Source organism: Mastigoproctus giganteus, chromosome 11 (genome assembly GCF_048544385.1).
Source record: "Mastigoproctus giganteus isolate SK-2022 chromosome 11, ASM4854438v1, whole genome shotgun sequence".
In the NCBI taxonomy this organism is placed as follows: domain Eukaryota; kingdom Metazoa; phylum Arthropoda; class Arachnida; order Uropygi; family Thelyphonidae; genus Mastigoproctus; species Mastigoproctus giganteus.
This window is the reverse complement of record NC_143585.1, coordinates 37684816-37704104: the sequence shown is the minus strand read 5'-3', so window position 1 is coordinate 37704104 and position 19289 is coordinate 37684816. Positions and strand designations below refer to the sequence as shown.

Genomic DNA, 19289 nt, shown 5'->3' with positions numbered 1-19289 from the left:
CACTTTCCTTTTCTTGTGGTACTAGATGTACTAGTACCACTGTCACATATTCTCTTAGTCAGCACCATGATAACGGTCAAAATGAAATTTTCTGTAAAGAACTTCATAGGGTTAAGGCGAAACCTCGCTATTACCATCCCACGCAAGTCCACATTTTACTAAAGCACATTTATGGAGGTCACAACCATAAAACAATAAAAACAATTTTCACTTTCCGGTTTATTGGGCATTTCTGTTAGCGCAATCTATTATAAATGGGTAGTAAACTTGATCTTATTGCATTTGTGATAATACCAATAGCTGGAATTCTGTGGGTTTTTACATTATTATGGTAAAGTGTGTGTGTGTGTCCTCTTCACTGAAATCTTGTCTTATAAAAAAAAACCATAAATAACAATCTTCTCTTTTTTTGCTTGTTACTCCAATCTCACTTGTGCAATTTGTGCTTGCCGTGATCGTCGTTATTGATTGTTTATTATTATTTTTTGTTGTTTTAAATTTTACAATTCTAAAAATAAAAAAATCGAATGAAAAAAAATTTACGTAAATCCGTAGTTGCGTAAGTTGGGGACTTACTGTATCGAAAAATGTTCAGCAACCTACATAAAAAATATGGCGATAGATAAAAAACTTACCATGTACTACTCGTGTGTTCAATATGATGCTTCCCTTTATTTTTTGCAATGTTGATTTTAAATCTAATAGCTTCCCTTTATTTTTTACAATGTCGCATATGCTTCGGTCACCAACATTATTTCACCACCGTTTTCAAACTTTTGAATAATTTCAAGTCTTTGTTTAACTGAAAGCGCAACTCTTTTGCATTTACCCATAAATTTTGCAATTTCTAAACAAAAAAAAAAAAAAAAAAAATTTTTTTTACTATAAAAAAAATTTCGACATTCCTGATATAACGAAACAAAATTTGTCCTTTTGCAGTGCGACGGAACACAACAATCGACGCGACGCACTAAAACAAACTAAACATTTTGGTCTCTTTTTTTTTTTTTTTTTTTTTGAGTGGCAGTGCGAAGACATTTTTTTTTTTTTTTTTTTTTTGATTTGGTAGTTGTTGGCGCATCGGCTTCTGTGGCCATATTGCACCTCCCAAGGTTTTTTGCAGTACTTTGATCCAAGCCCGAGGCGGGAATCGAACCTGCGACCTTTGGGTTGCCGGGCAGGTACTTTACCCACTCGGCTAGCCCGGTCGGCGTGCGAAGACAGTGAGGGTTGCAAGATAATAGGCACATTAATCTCCCAATGACAACTTATAATGCCACTTCTTGTCGCTTATTTATGACATGCAAAATATCTGTTTATACCCATTCTAGTTATTACTTGAATTTTATGATTTCTGGTTGATTTTTTTTTTTTTTTTTTTTTTAATTTGGAGTCTTGAAGTGTCCTGGTTAATCCGATCCCAGTAACTCGAGAGTCTGCTGTATTATATAAATTACATGATATAATCAAATAACAACAGTTTTGTTATAAGGTACCCAACTACTCAACTTTCTGCTCTACTCTGACATTGTTTTGATTCCACTTTAGTAATTGTTTTCAAAACTGGTTTGCCAGAATGCAACAAACTACTTTGGAGATGGAAGAACACTAAAGAATTTTCTTCCAATCCACAAAGACACACACACACACGTTTGTAAGTTATGCATCACCTTATTTACTGTTTTTATATTTTTTTATTCAGAATAAATATATTATACATTGCTAGAAAGTACATTTATACAGATTTCAAATAACCCATATATTATTACTAATAATTATGTTTACTAAATTTAATAGGTCCATAAATGAAATAAGTGAAATCACAAGGACATTATCGATTGCATGATATTTAATAAATTCTTCAAAAATAAAAGGAATCGCACATACAAAAAATAAACACTGATACCAACTTAATTATTAATTTGGTATAAACATATTATGAATATTCAAATAGCCATCCTCTGTTTTTGATGGTGTAATAGTTATCCTATATTTACACCCTCATGGGATGTAAATATAGGATAATTATGTACCCTCTAGCCTATGACTGTCCAGGGGTGAATCCTATAGGATTAACCAACTAAATAATAATAATAATAAAAGTAATAATAGAAGAAATTGATTGGAAAAGTGAAAAGCATCCTCAAGAGAGAGACAGCATCCACAGCAAACATGAGACAAGAAATCAGAGAATAGGAGAATATCTGACACACTGAAGCAGAACCTCTTCGCACTCAGCAAGAGACTACGCCAATACAAAAAGGGAGCTTCCAGAGGAAAATAAACAACCGAATCTTCAATGAGGACCAAAGAGCCTTCTACAGGAAACTGGGAGAAGATGAGAAAGAAGGAAGACCACCCGAAAAGAAGACAATTGAAGAGTTCTGGGGAAATATCTGGAGCAGTGAAGTAAGACATAACAGCCGAGCCCCCGGGATAGAAGTAGAATGGAAGAAAACCAAGGAGTACAAGAGATGAGAGAGAGGGAGATTCAAGAAGAAGTAAAAAAAAAAAAAAAAAAAAAAACAGTCAATCAGTCACCCACAACTGGCGAATCCCAGGAATTGACAACATCCACAACTACTGGTACAAGAAGCTCACTTGCACACACAAGCACCTAGCAGAGCAGTTCACTCGAATGATAAGGAACCCAGAGACAATCCCGAAAGTCCTCACTGAACGAGTCACATATCTGAAGCCTAAAGACTGAAAGATGGGAAAGATACAAGAAACACAGTGAAATACAGACCAATCACCTGTCTCCTAATGATGTACAAGATTCTGATCAGCTGCATAACCAAGATATCAGACCACTTCAAGAGTGAGAACATAATGGTCGAACAGCAGAAAGGGTGCAAGTAGAGGAGCAAAGGATGCAAGGAGCAATTAACCATAGAAGCCACAGTTATGGAGCAAGCCTAAAAGAAGCACCGCAAACACGGCCTACATCGATTACCGCAAGGCCTTCGACTCCATACCTCATAGCTGGCTAATAGAGACCCTGAACATCTACAAGGTCAATCCGATAGTGACAAAGTTCCTAGGAGCAACAATGGCAAAATGGAGTACCACCATTAAGGTCGAGAACATCAAAACCAGACCAATCCTCATAAGAAGAGGAATCTTTCAGGGAGATGCTCTGAGCCCACTGTGGTAAGATATCATGACGATATCCAGAATAGAAGACAAGTGGAAGAAGGCCCTAACAAAATTCGAAGGAATGGACCACACAAACACTCACATTTGGTCACACAGAGACCAAATAGAACCTTGCGGAGAGTCACATACCATCTGAATCAGATGGTATGTGATTAATACTGCATTACCTCGACAACAACAATCGTGCAACACTGGAGGCCATCCACACAGCTGTGTAGCAGCCACGAGGATTAATGGAAGAGAAGTGAGAGATCAGCAGCAGAAAAAAAGAAAACAGAAGTCACCACCAGCTTGGGGAAAGAAGACTTCAGCAGAAGATAGAAGAATTAAGAGTCAAGATAGGCCAATTGATCCAGTACCAAAGGGGCAATAGGAGTAGGAAATTAATTGGAAAAGTGAAGAGCATCCTTAAGAGAGACAGCATCCACAGCAAACATGAGACAAAAAATCAGAGAATACGACAGTACTTGGACACATTGAGGCAGAACCTTCTTGCACTCAGCATGAGACTATGCCGATACAAAGAAAGCACCCAGAGGAAAATAAACAACTGAATCTTCGATGAGGACCAAAGAGGCTGCTACAGGAATCTTGGAGAAGACAGGAAAGAAGGGAGCCACCTGGATAGAACTAGAACGGAAGAAAACCAAGGACGTACAAGAAATGAAAGGGTGGGAGATTCAGGAAGAAGTAAAACAGACGATCAAGAATTCTCACAACTGGCGAACTCCAGGAATAGATAATGTCCACAACTACTGGTACAAGAAGTTCATTTGCACACACACAAGCAACTGGCATAGCAGTTCACCCAAATGATAAGCCACTCAGAGACAATCCCGAAGTTTCTCACTCATGGAATCGTATATCTGAAGCCTAAAGACGAAGATACAAGAAACCCGGCGAAACATAGGCCAATCACCTTCTTCCCAACAATGTGCAAGATCCTGACCAGCTGCATAACCAGAAAGATATCAGACCACTTGGAGAGCCAGAACATAATGGCCGAACAGCAGAAAGGATGCAAGGAGCAATTAACCATAGATGCCACATTTATGTACAAAGCCTACATCGATTACCACAAGGCCTTTGAATCCATGCCTCATAGCTGGCTAATAGAGGCGCTGAACATCTACAAAGTCAATTTGATAGTGACAAACTTCCTAGGAGAAACGGTGGCAAAATGGAGTACCACCATAAAGGTCAAAAACATCATAACCAGGCCAATCCCTATCAGGAGAGGAATCTTTCAGGGAGATGCCCTGAGCCCATTGTGGTTCTGTCTCGCACTTAACCTGCTATCTATTATGCTCAACAGTAGCAAGTACGAATATAACCTCAAAAAAGGAAGTAAGAACCTCTACACCTTCACCCACCTGATGTACATGCATGACATCAAGCTCTACGTGGGAACCGAGAGGCACCTTCACAACTACTCCAGATCACCGAAGAATTCAGCAATGATATTAGGATGGAATTTATTCTAGCCAAATGCAAGACCCACAGATTGTGCCAGGGAAAATTAGTCAACTGAAACTACCAGCTGCAAAGAGATCAAAGCCATTGCAGAGGGAGAGGCCTCCAAATACTTGGGGATGATGCAGGCTCAGCAGTTACAGCACAAGGAAATTAAGGACTGCCTGACCGAAAAATACCATCAGAGACTCAGAAGCCTGTTGAAAGCAAAACTGAACGAAGGGAACACAGTTAAAGCCATAAACACCTATGCAGTCCCAGCACTAACAAACTCCTTTGGGGTCACAGACTGCACTAACACTGAGCTGGAGGATATCGTGAGAAAGACAAGGACAATGATGACCAAGAGCCGCCAACACCACCCGAAATTTTCCGTGGAAAGACTGACAATTGCCCAGGAAGAAGGAGGAAGGGGCCTGATAACCCTCATTGACAGCTCAAAGAGCGATAGTTAACCTGAAGGATTACTTCCAGAAACACACAGCAGCACTCCACCAGGCCATAAGGAAGATAAACAAGCGGAATACCCAACTCAACATAAGTGAGGATTCCCCCCCCCCAACCAGGAGGTAGAAACAAAGCTAGAAAAATGGGCAGAGAAGACACTTCGTGGCAGACACTACAATTATCTACATCAAGGTCACATAGATAAAATTGCTTCCAATGCATGGCTCAACAGTGGGACACTCTTCCCCGAGACTGAAGGATTCATGCTCAACAAACAAGACCAGGTAATCAACACCAGGAACTATAGAAAATACATCGCTAAGGAGCCCAGAGTGTTCAATGACACATGTCGACGATGCCACCTGACCTCAGAAACGAGCAAATACATCACCGCGGGATGCAAGGTGATCATCCAGACTGAGTACACTCATAGCCACGACCAGGTAGCCAGGATAACACATCAGAAGCTAGCAAGGAAATACCAGTTGATTGAAGAAAATGTACCATACTACAAGTACGAACCCCAGGCAGTACTAGAGACCCTAACCCACAAGCTGTACTGGGACCGCGCCATAATAACCGGACATAACCCTTGTGGACAAGAAGCAAAAGATTACTTATCTGATTGACATAGTGGTACCCAACACTGGCAACCTGCAGAAAATCCATGGGGAAAAAATCAGGAAGTACACGAACCTAAGACAGGAGATCAAAGAGATGTGGCATATGCAACAAGTAACGACTATCCCGATCATTTTGTCAACCATAGGTATGGTGCCAAAGACCCTACATAACAGCCTAGCAGCAATAGGTCTCCCAGCGAACACCTACAAGTAACTCCAGAAAGTCGCAATTATCAACACCTGTAGGATAGTCAGAGAGTTCCTTGACCAACAGTACTTGGTAGCAATACCTATCACGAGGTGGAACCCCCAATCAGGGAGAAATAATATAAGAGCAATAATAATAATAATCTATAAACAGAAATCTTAAATTACACTTGTTGTTGTTGTTTGTTTTTTAGGAGCATTAGCAACTAAGGCCATATTGCTCCGGGAATATGCTGTGGTCATTCCCTGACCTTTCCGCATCCTCCGTATTTGGTGGTGACGGGCTCGAACCCCGGTCTAATCAAGAAGCATGTGCTAGGCACTGCTGCTCCTTCCCACCTGGCTACGGAGGCGTGCCATAAATTACACTTGAAATAAATTTTAAATTGAAAGTGGCTAATAGTATCTTATATATATATACACACACGAATATACAGAGTATCTCAAAAATATTGGTACAAACGTTCAGGGGAGGTAAGTAACATCTAAAGGAATGTGAATCACATAGGAACCCATAACCGGAAACATCATCGTAAGTCGGTACATGGCGCTGTCCATCAGTTCGCGAGAGGGAAAATTTCTGTTTACTCATTCAAGCAGTAGTTGCCGCACCAAGAGCATGCATCGATATACAAACTGTGAGCTGGCAGACATGCACTTAGTGTATGGATTAGCAGAGGGCAATGGACGAGCCGCTCAACGAATTTATGGAGAACACTTCCCAGACAGACATGTACCGGATCACCGTTTGTTTGCATGTGAATCAAAATTTGTGCGATTATGAGTCATTTAGAGGTAACAGGAGTAGTGCGGGCAGACCAGGTCAAAGCAAACACCCGCCATGGAAGAAAGTGTGTTGAATGCCGTCCAGAATAATCCTACTACCAGCACACGTGCCGTTGCCACTGCCTTAGGAGTGTCTCGTTGCAGTGTACAGCATGTCTGGCACAACGATTCCTTACACCCCTTTCATCTCCAAAGGGTTCAGTTACTGCTCCCCCAAGATCATCCTGCACGTGTGGCTTTTGCACAGTGGTTTCTCCAAGAAAGTGTTCAAGACTTTTCCAGCCTATTTTTTATTCATGTATGAGGCTTATTTTACTCGGGAAGGCTTATTCAATCAGCACAATGCTCACGTGTGGGCTCACGACAACCCACACCGTGTGCGCCCCCATGTGGCACAACATCGCTTCGCAATAAATGTGTGGGCAGGTATGGTCGGTGACTGCTTAGTCGGCCCATACCTGTTACCATCCCGCATGAACTCCGCTAAATATCGGATCTTTCTTGAACAAGTTCTACCAGGGTTACTTGACGATGTTCCAGCTTTAAATTGAAAGTGGCTAATAGTATCTTATATATATATACACACACGAATATACAGAGTATCTCAAAAATATTGGTACAAACGTTTAGGGGAGGTAAGTAACATCTAAAGGAATGTGAATCACATAGGAACCCATAACCGGAACATTTGTGAGACGCAACATTTGGTTTCAACATGACAGGGCGCCTGTCCATTATGGAAGGTGTGTACCATTTGAACAGGCGTTTTGGGCGTCGATGGATTGCCCGTGGTGGACCAGTTGCCCAGCCCCCCATGCTCACCTGATTTATCGAGCCTTGATTTCTTTCTGTGGGGCCCTCAAATCTATCGTGTATGAATCGCCTGTGGAGGCGGAAATGGATCTCGTGGCGAGACTCGTCTGCGCTGCTGCTACTGTCAAAGAAACTCCAGGTGTGTTCGGCCGTGTCCGCCAATCCATGCTGCATCGGTGTCACGCATGCATCGCGTCTCATGGTGGAACCTTCGAGCATCTGTTGTAACATCATGAAATGCATCCATCTTGTACTCCATTGTTAATATTATGTCAAATAAATGTTTGCCACTAATTACTGTCTTGTGTCATTTCTGCTTCTTGTGCCTCTGCTACTAATTTCCTGTGACATTTCCGGTTACGGGTTCCTATGCGATTCACATTCCTTTAGATGTTACCTACCTCCTCTAAACGTCTGTACCAATATTTTTGAGACACCCTGTATATACATACATACAGCAGAATGAAATTATTTGAAATAACCTTTAAATTGGAAATAACTAATAGTATCTTATATATACACAAGGTGTGATGATAAAGTTCCAGGACTGGTGCAATAAAAAGAACACAAAGTGAAGGAGCTCAAAAAATGGTTTTATTTTTATTCAAAGTAATCACCAACAGATTGAATGCACTTAGAAAACTAAGTGCATCTTATTACTAAAAGTTATAAGTGCATAAAATGTTCTAAAAGTTTCTGAAAAGAGTCAGTGAAGACTCTTTTCAGAAAAGAGATGATGTTCGGTTTGGTGGTTATATTTTTCTTTGTCCTCAACACCCTGAAATTTCTTTCCTTTGAGGGCAGTTTTCACCTTGGGAAAGAAGTCCACTGGTGCTAGATCAGGAGAGCAGGGTGGATGGTTGATCTGTACAATGCACTGTTTCATCAGAAATGTCTTCACAACAGGTGTGGAATGGGCTGGGGCACTGTTGTGTAACAAGAACCAGCTGCCTTTCTCTCAAAACTGTGGCCTCACCCAGGATGCTTCAATCGTCTTTGAAGAACCTGTACATATGCAGCACTGACTCTCTCTTCCCTTCAGGTATAAATTTCTTGTAAATTGCACCTTGTTTGTCAAGAGATCAGCATCGTCTTGCTTCCGGACTTCTGTAAACAAAAACTTTTGGGCCTTGGTGATTATTTAAGTCCACTGCATGTTCTGTCCCTTTGTCTCTGGTTAGTACTGAAACAACCCACACTCATCTCAATGACAATACAGTTGAGGAAATTAGGATTTCTCTATTTATTTAAATAAATAAATAAATAAATCTGTGAGGCAATGTGGCACAAATTTTGCACATCTGCCTCTTCTCTAAATCTTCATGCAGAATTTGATGAATCATCTCCTTATTCATATCTAACTCATCAGCCATCATTCTGAGGGTCAAATGACTATCTCATCACAATTTCCTGAACTTTTGCAATTCTGTCTTCATTTCAAGAGGCTGATGGATGCCCACTTTTTGGATTACCATAAATAACCTCACATCCACTTTCAATCACTTATACCATTCAAGCACATTGTTACCAAAAAGGTCATGAAATGTTATGTGGTAACAATAACATTTCATTATACCTCATAAACAGTTTTTAACATTTGATATGTTTCTGTTGCAGATTTTCCGAGTTTAAAGCAAAATTTGATATTTGTTCATTGCTCCAAATTGCAAAATCATGAAGAACATTAATGCTACCAACGTGTCAAGATCTACTGGACAAGCATCTGTTGGTACAGATGGTGGTATAGAGCTTGTCCAGTAGGCCTTGGCAGGTTGCAAAAAATACTGTACTACAACATACCACTTTTGTTTATTTTCAAACTCATCAAACATGATTGCAATAGCACCAGTCGCCCACCTCTAGCTCTCTCAAGTATTGGTTTTCTCTATATTTGCTTCTTACTTGGCTTGGTCAACATTTTAACTTATTCTTAACTAATATGTTTAAAATTCATTATATATAAATATATATATATATATATATATATATATATATATATATATATATACTCAGTGACCACTGAATTATGACCACCTACCTAATACCATGTTGGGCCACCATTCACATTGATAACAGCCACTATTTGCCTAGGCACTGACTCCACTAGATGTCTGAAGATGTCCGTAGGAACCTACAACCAAGTTGCCTACAAGACTTCCACAGTATCAGAATAGATGATGGTTGCATGTACATTCACCTCACTTGCTGTTCCCAAGCATCCCACAGGCGTTCAACTGGACTGATTATTTGAGAGCCAATCAAGACATGTGATGTCTTCAGTGTTCCTCAAACCACTCATGCACAGTGGGGGCCCAATGACATGTAGCATTATCATCTTGGAAGATCTCTTTTCTTTCTGGGAAAAAATGCAATGTGACAAGGCACACATGATCTCCTAAGAGCTTCTGGTAGAACTCATAAGTGAAATACTGGACCATACCCACCTGGTCTTAGTTCTTGCCAGAAAAGCATGCCCCATATTAAGCAACCACTGTCGCCTTCCTAGATAGTGGGCACCATTTACAATCAGTCCATGGATTCATGTTGCTTGCACCACACATGAAAGCGTCCGTTGGTATGTTGCAGGTATTTGGCCTCGTCTGACCAGCACACTTATTTCTAGGTCTCCAATGTCATGTTGTTGACACCAAAGCATTCACTGTCAATGATGATCAGCGAAGAGGAGAGGGTGTTTCTTGGGTGTGTTGCTGTGGAACCCCATACATCTAAGTGTGCAGTGCATCATCATTTGAGATATTGTTCTTGCATTCCCCATATTATATTGCGATGTTAACTGTTGCACAGTGACCTGCTACTCAGCCTGTACAATGGGCTGCACTCCCTCTGCTCATCATGATCATCTATCTTGCATAATCCTTTACAGTTCTGAGGGCAGGAGGTGGTTTGACCTATTCAGCATCATTCTTTGTACACCTTAACCACATTGGGTTGTGAGCAATCAACAAGATGTGCCATTTCTGACATGGAAGAACCCAATGCATGAGCTCCCGCAATCATGCCCTGCGAAACTCCGTGTTTTCTTTAATATGTCCCATAATTGCTACTTTATCACATTGATTTGCACCATCAGATGCGAATTTCCACTTCTCTAGCATATGAAGCTGTTCAGCTTTTATACTGTGAGCTACATGACATAGTCCATTATGGATGGAGCAGTTATAATTCAATGATCACCGAGTGTGCGCGCGCACACACCATTAAGAATAATAATAGTAATAACAGAAAGGATGGAAATATATAAACAGAATGGCTTATCAGAGAGTGAAACAGATATCTTTTTAAAAAATAAACAGGCACAATGCTGAAAGGTTATTATAAAGCCTAAACAGAATAATTTAAAAGCCACTGAAGAGGCTAGCTATAATACCAAGAAAGAAGAATAATTAGATTCAATGGTAAACTAAAGTGCATAAAAAATAGGCAGGAAGGAATCTGCAGTAGCAGGAAAAGATATGGAAAAAATTATAGCAGAAAAGGTAGACAACGCAGTAAAGAAGGCAATAGTCACTGAACATAAATAAAATAAATCATGGCTTTTAAAATTTTGAAATTTTAAAATATATAAAGAAAAGTAAATGGGGCACAATATAGAAACAGATAATATCTGTGCCTGCAGTATCCCCTTTCTGCTATAACCTTTGTCATATTTTTTTTCCCCTCTACCATAGATATTTCACTTTCTCAGTACTACGTATAACTAGTCTCATCAGTAGCTTCTATATTATTCTGTTTAGGATTTGTGGTTACCCTAATACAAACATCAAATCTTACCAATATTAAAGTTTACAGTCTCGCAATTTTGCACTGTCCAGCATTTTTGATATTCTCACAGGATATAAATAAACAAATTTGGAAATGAAAACTAATGGAAATTAAAACAAATGCTTAAAACTGAATGTACTCACTTCCACAGCGGGTTCTTGTAGAGGAACTAGTGTCAGCAGTGTAAATTTGGGATTTGGTAATTCCCTCTGGTGAGACTAGAGCTTGCAATAAAGGCTTTGGTGGTTTTCGCATTAACTGTGAGAGAGATTCCAAAGCAGCAGTCACAACATTATGATCTGAATGCTGGCTATAGTATAGTAATAGTTCATAAACCTATAAAAAATTTGATTACCAATGAGTTCTTTTCATTTATATAATTTTAATAGAGAAAGTAAACATTGTATATTTTATTTTATTTTCACAATATAAACTAACCATTTATATTTTTAAAAAATTTGCAGGAGATTTGTGGGAGTTGACCATTACTACTATTAGAGATTTTCTCATGACTGTGCTCAGAGAAAACAACACACAGCAAGTCACTTGCCAACATTTTCATGCAGCCAGCTCCAATGATAACATGTCTGCAAATATGTCTGTTGTTTGTTATTTGGTTTTTAGGAGCATTAGCAACTAAGGCCATGTTGCTCCGGGATATGTGGTGGTCATTCCCTGACCTTTCCGCATCCTCCGCATTTGGTGGTGACGGGCTCGAACCCCGGTCTAATCAAGAAGCGTGTGCTATGCACTGCTGCTCCTTCCCACCTGGCTACGGAGGCGCCGCAAATATGTCAAACTATGATCAACAGCATTTGATTATTTCATGAAAGATTATGCTGCCAAGTGAGCATAGCCTTCTTTTAACTACAAATAAGAAACAACAATTTTATTATCTTATTTACATTTTTCTAACTTAAGTATATATAACAGTTTCATTAAGATATGCTTGAATGGGGAAATAAGAAACCTCCATTAAGGAACAAAATGCAAACTGTAATCAACAGCACTTGACTGTTTTATGGAACAATACAAAGGAGCACATAGTGAGAAAATAAACCATGTTGTTCCTTCTTTTACCAATATTTTAAACATAAATCACAAATTACCAAATCACATTAGTGTATTAGTAGTGACTAATGACACAGAGGAGCAAGCTTATAGAGAATCAGCCAAAAAAAAATACTACCCACTTTATCTGTTTATCCCTTGTAATAATATCTAATCCTTATTAAAAATGTATTCAAAATACACACGTCCACAACACAACCGAAGGTTCCCATTTCAAAATCTATTAGATAGTGTAGTAGATAGTGCTATCTAATAGATACTATCTAATAGATAGTATCTATTAGATAGTGCAAAATCTAATTAGATAGTGATAATTGATTTTCAGTGTATTTAATCAGATATCATGCCCCAGAGTAGAGCAGCAAAGAAAAGGGTACAAAGTAGCAGGAGTGCTGTAGCTCAGGGGAGAACTGAGGGGGACGGTACTTCAACACTTTACAGTCTCAAAAAATGTGCGGCTTGTGAAATGTTTCAGGATCGATCTGGAACAGGACATGATCTAGCCAAGGAGGATGTCTTTGTGTGCTAGGTGCAGAAAGTGTCAAGAAATTAGGTGCCAACTTAGCATTCTGATGGGTGCCTATGAGAGTTTGAAGAGTTGGGTAGATGCACTCAAAGGTATTAAAGTGGGGACATGGATCAAGCTCTCAGCTGCCCAACTCAATGGCAGATCTCCCTCGTGAATCGGACTACACAGCAGCAATCTCCAAGGCAGAATGCACTGGTCCCTCAGGAGATAGTTATTGCCAGTGACTCCGTCATCAAGGGGACAGGTAATATATAAAAATGATAGGTGGAATAGGAGCAGGGTATGTCTGCCAAGGGGCAAAGGTTGATGACGTTGTAGAGCAGATATCATCTTTTAAGGGCACAAAGGGTGATATTGTTGTACACATTGGCACTAATGATATTAAAAGGAGATCTGTAGACTTACTTAACAAGTACGGGTCAATGTTGAAAAAAAAGTTGTGAGCTGGGTAAAATTTGAAAGTGTCTGCAATTCTGCCCAGACACGATGGGGGTGGGGTGGGGAAGAAAGAGTACACGATGAGAACCTTCTCAATTAATTCGGCCAAGGAGATATTGTGCAAGACTCGTGGGGTAAAATTTTTCTCAGCATGGTCTGTGCAGAATAGAAGGGGTGCAAGAATATTTGCTGATGCTATTGAGGCAGTGCTAGGTGGAACGGAAAACTGCTAGCTTGGGGGGGGGGATTTGCAGACTAAAAGATTAACAGTAGCCATGGGCAAAGATGAAAGCAATTCTGGCACTGCTTCTATTAGAATGGAGGGCAGGGTGCTGAGGTTTTCAGGGAAAGGTGGCAGTTATCACAGAACAAATAAATATATGGTCTGTGGTATGGTAACTAACATTAAGAACAGGAGCATGTATACTTGCACATACAACAATGCTAGGAGTAAAGTAAATTGATTTGATGAATTTGAAGTGCAATGCTTTCAGTGAAAATTGAAAGCATTGCACTTCAATGCTTTCAAAGTGAAAATTGCTTTCATCTTTGCCATGGGCAAAGATGAAAGCAATTCTGGCACTGCTTCTATTAGAATGGAGGGCAGGGTGCTGAGGTTTTCAGGGAAAGGTGGCAGTTATCACAGAACAAATAAATATATGGTCTGTGGTATGGTAACTAACATTAAGAACAGGAGCATGTATACTTGCACTTACAACAATGCTAGGAGTAAAGTAAATTGATTTGATGAATTTGAAGTGCTGGTCGAGACATCAAGGGCAGATATTGTTGGGATATCAGAGACATGGTATCACACAGATATAGGCAGTGCAAAATTAGAATTTGGATAATAAAATGTGTACAGAAAGGATAGGCAGGATAGGAAGGGAGGAGGGGTTAGTTAAGAAACATAAAATCTAAGGAAGTGCATCCATGACATACATAGTCAATGCAATGTTCAGTCAGTTTGTTGTGACAGCACAGGGAAAGCAAATATGACAATAGGAGCGCATTATAGACTTAATAACTCTGATGAATACAACAAACAAATGTACAGAGAAACAGAGTGGGCCAGTAAATCAGATTGCCTTTTAATGGGGGATTTTAACTTCCCAGATATTGACTGTAACTTGTGGTTGGCCACTCGCACACCAGCAAGACTTTTGTGGATTTACTCGATGATTGTTTTCTATAGCAATATAGCAATACGTTAGAGAGGCAACCAGAGAGCGCAATATTCTTGATCTGGTTATAAGCAGTGATTATTCAGGCATTAAGAATTTGCAGACAAAGGAACCACTAAATGGTAGCGTTCAATTTATTTAGATGCAACTAACATCAGTGGTAAAGGGAAGAGTTTTTGCTTTCATAGAGGTGACTATGGTGGTCTCAGACAGTTTTTAAATTATATACAGTGGGACCAACTGATTAGCATTGGCACATGATGCAAGAAAGCAAGCTTATATAGCATCAGCCAAAAAAAAAAAAAAAAAACTCTCCCCTTCCCATTTCACTAATTCACTCACTCCAAATGTTTGTCCAGTTCTGTCTTGAATCTGTTTAAGCTATCAACTTCTACAACGACAGATGGAAGTTTGTTCCAGCTAGCTAAAGGCAACCTTCCGCACATCTATCCTACATCTGACTTTCTGCAATTTGAATTTATGCCCTCTCAATTTATTCTCATTATTCTGAGCAAGAGGAAGAATCACATCAGCACTGAGCATGCTCAAACCATTGCAAGCATTACACACATCAATCAGATCGCCTCTCAGGTACCTAGTCTCCAGACACTGTAATTTTCAAAACTTAAGCCTTTATTTTTAAGAGCAATTCTTTGTTCCATTCATCAATCTTGTTCCCTTCTCTGTATTCGTTCCAACAGCTCTACATCCTTCATAAAATTAGGCCTCAGACGTGTATACAGTACTCAAGGTGTAGCCTTAGCATTGCCTTATACAAGGGGATAATCACCTCCTTATCCCTGCTAGAAAAATTCCTGTATATCATTCACAAGACACCATGAGTTACTCTTGCACTGCGTCTGCACTGCTAAGAAAACTTAATATCTGCCTGCACAATTACCCTAAAGGTCCTTTTCATTCTCTACCACTGTCAGTGTAGTACCACACGGTTCATATGTTCCACTGGGGTTACTGCTTCCCATATGCAGTACTTTACATTTGTCAATGTTAAATTTGAGTTGCCACCTCTCAGCCCATCTGCTCAACTTTTTTAGATCCTGTTGCAGCAGCGTACGATCATTAGTGTCATTAACAATCCTACCAACCTTCGCATCGTCTTCAAACTTGGACATTAAGCCTGATACACCTCACCAATATCATTAATGAATACAGAAAACAACAATGGACCTAATGCTGAACCCTGGGAGACTCCACTAATAACATTAGTCCACAAAGAGCAGTGTCCATTGATTACCACTCTCTGTCTTCTCCCACTCAACCATCCTTTTATCCATAGCAGCAATCTTTCATGTGCAACAATATCAAAAGCCTTTATAAGATCCAAATATATGATATCAAAATTATTCTTTGCATCCAGTTCCTTTGTGACTACATCATAGTATCCAATCAAATTGATCAGCCAAGACTTCACTTTAACAAACCATGCTGTATCCAAGCTATAGCTGAAGTCTTGTCTAGATGATCCTGCAGTGCTTCTTTAACTAGTGCCTCCATTAATTTCCCTGGAACAGAAGTTAAACTAACATGTCTTTAATTACGTCTTCCTTGATCCTCCTTTGTGGATTGGGGTCACATTTGAACTTTTCCAGTCCATGGGTACCACCCCTGAGTCCAAGGAAACTCTCATAATTATGGCTAAGGGTTTGCTTACTTCCTTTGCTGCCTCTTTAATATGACTGGATAGATTCCATCCACCCCAGGTACCTTCTTATGTTTATCTTCAACAATTTCTCCTCCAATTTACTCTCAGTTATTACAAGATTATCCAGCTTACTGCCAGAGTTTAAAACACCTCTGGCATTCCCCTCCCTGAATAACTCCTTATGTGTCAATGTATATGCAAAATATTCATTTAGTTTGTTAGCTACCTGAGCAGGATCATCAACAGTTGAACCATCGATATCAAGTGGACCAATCTGATTCATCCCCTTCCTTCTAGAGTTTACATAAGTAAAGAACTTTTTGCTGTTTTTCTTTGCATCCTTTGCCAAAGAGAAATCTTTGGCAAAGGATCTTTTCCAAAGATCTGCCTTTGCCTGCCTAAACTCCTTTGTGACTTGGTTTCAGACCAGCTTATACAAAGGGTACTAGGAAAGTTGTGCAATACAGCTTTGTTTATTTAATTTTTTCAAAGTAATTTCCTCTACATTCAATACACCTCTCCATCCTCCGAAACCAATCTTTAAACCAGTTCTGCCAAGTTTCACTAGAGAGTAAAGCACACTCGTTGTCCCAAGCCCGTAGAAGGTCCTCATCACTGGAAAACCGCCTCCCTTTTAGCTTCATTTTCACATGCGGGAACAGTGCAAAGTCGCAGGGAGCAAGGTCTGGACTGTAGGGAGGGTGCTCGAGAAGTTTCAGTCCTGTCGTGGTCAAATATTCGCTGCAGGCTTTGGCACGGTGAGCTGCAGCATTATCGTGATGGAGGTACCAGGTGTCCATTCTTGACTTTGGCCGCAAGTTCTTCATAGATCCAATGACTTTAGGCAGGCATTGTTCAGTATACCACTTAGCTGTGACTGTCTTCTGCGTGTCCAAAACGACACGTTCCACAATTCCACTCGATTTGAAAAATACAGCTATCATTTTCTTCTTTACAGATCGGGATTTTCTGACAATTACGGGTGTGTCGTCATCATCAAAGACCCAAACTTTGTTTTGAGCCTTGGTCGGCAGATCATAATAGTACAGCCAAGTCTCGTCACCTGTCACGATGTTGTTCACATACCGAGATTGTCCCTTATCAAACTTTTTTAACATCTCCCGGCACCAAGTCACACGTCGTGTCATCTGCTCTTCAGTCAGTTGATGCGGCACCCAGAGAGAACAAAGTTTCTTCACGTGCAAATGATCTTGCAGAATCGAACGAATTGCTGGTGCATTTAGGCCCAAAGTATCCTCTATCTGTTGGTAGGTCACTCGCCTGTTTTCGTCAAGCATTTTCCTCACAGCAGTAACGTTTTCCTCCGTAACTGACGTTCGTGGCCTTCCCGGCCTCTCAGAATCCTCCAGAGTGAAATTTCCCCTTTGGAATTCTCTATACCACCTGAATATCGTTGTACGATGTGGACAATCATCATCTAGTGCAAGAGTCATTTCTTCTAAGCACTGGTCTATGGTTAAACCACGCACGAAATTATACCGCAAAACTGTCCTTATCTCATTTCGTGACCACGATGCCATCGCAAGCACTTTACACTTTCACTACTAATGAATAACTGAGCCCATCGATTTGGCGCGGCGGCTACTATGCACGTATGAACATGTCTCAACATGCAGCAACAAGCAGCTTCCTGTGATTCATTGTTGCGTCATATTGCAAAACTTTCCTAGTACCCTTTGTATCTATCATAAGCTTCTGTGTCACATGTTAATATGTATGCCATGCATTTTTCTTCTCTGCCACATGTCTAATTAGTTCATCTGACATCCATTTAGGCCTAAATCTTGTAGTTTCTAAGATTATTTCTTTGAATGCTTCCCATTTTGAATTTACTGTTGGTAACATCAGTTGGTCCCACTGTATAGAATTTAAATACAGTAAACCCCCGCTATTCGCGGTATCTGTATTCGCGGTTTCGCGTATTCGCAGTCGCTGATTTAATATAAAATGAAACCAAAAAAAATGTGAAATTTAAAGCGCCATGAACATTTTCCGTCATAAAAAAACATGAGCGTGGCTAAAATTATCTTTCCCGGTCAAAACAGCGCTCAGTGGGTGGGGGAGAGGGGTGACAAAATCGTGAGTGTGGATGTTTCTCGCCAATCCTTGTTCAGTATGTGTTATGCGCTTGTCATGGAAGGTTTCGTCATTTGCTTTTAATTTATATGCTTATAAATTGAACAAATTTATCAATTTATAAATTAATATGCTTACAAAAGTGATAAATCTACCGTTTTGCAGTGTAAAACAGACTTTTTCGAGTGTAATGGAAGAAAGTGACTTTATTGTGGACAAGTTCTTTCTGACCCGTACAAAAATATGCCTACGAATAACAAGGGGAATGTGAAAAGATCAAAGAAGGTGATGACTAGCAAATAAAATTGAGTTATTAGATAAAATTTCTAATGGTGAAAGTGTCTCCTCAGTGGCAAAACGCTATAAAATCAATGAGTCAACGGTACGATCAATTAAGAAATCGGAAGAAAAAAATCCGCCATATATCCGTGAAAACATGCTAATTGCTTCGAAAATTTACTCTGTAACTCGTGATGTTAAATTAGAAAAAATGGAAAATGCTTTAAATCTGTGGATAGAAGACCGAACTCAAAATAAAATTCCGTTAAGTTCACTCATCATTCGTGAAAAAGCAAAACTCCTTTATCAACACTTTAGCGAAACTGGTGATAGCACTGGCGGGATAAGTTTTTTTTGCTATCAAAGGCGCTGGTTTGAAAGATTTGTTTGAAATTTCTAATAAATGTTACATTTAATATTAAATTGTTTCTTATTTTCATTTCGATGCCATATGCTTGCATTTCACTATGTACTGTCTATGTACATAGCCATATTATGAAGGTACATATAATATACATAGACAAAATTTTAGACTAGTTTTTCTTATATATTTCATACTTTGGAACAGAACCCCTTTATTACTATGGAAGGCATAACTCAGTATTCGCGGCATTTCTCAGGAACGTAACCCCCGCGATTAGCGGGGGGTTACCTGTACACTCTCAGACCACTGTAGTCACCTTTATGAAAGCAAAAACTCTTCCTTTTACCCCTGATGGTAGTTACCTCTGAGTAAA

The 19289-nt window shown here is 39.7% G+C and overlaps 1 protein-coding gene across 1 annotated transcript in view; it reads right to left on the bottom strand.

Moving 5' to 3' along the window:
* The window catches only part of htt (huntingtin), a 688215-nt gene that overhangs the window by 560135 nt on the left and 108791 nt on the right, over window positions 1-19289 (bottom strand). Inside the window, exon 8 of the mRNA XM_090385445.1 lies at window positions 11435-11627. Within this exon, the coding sequence (XP_090241571.1) occupies window positions 11435-11627 (193 nt within the window). The remainder of the gene's footprint in view (window positions 1-11434; window positions 11628-19289) is intronic.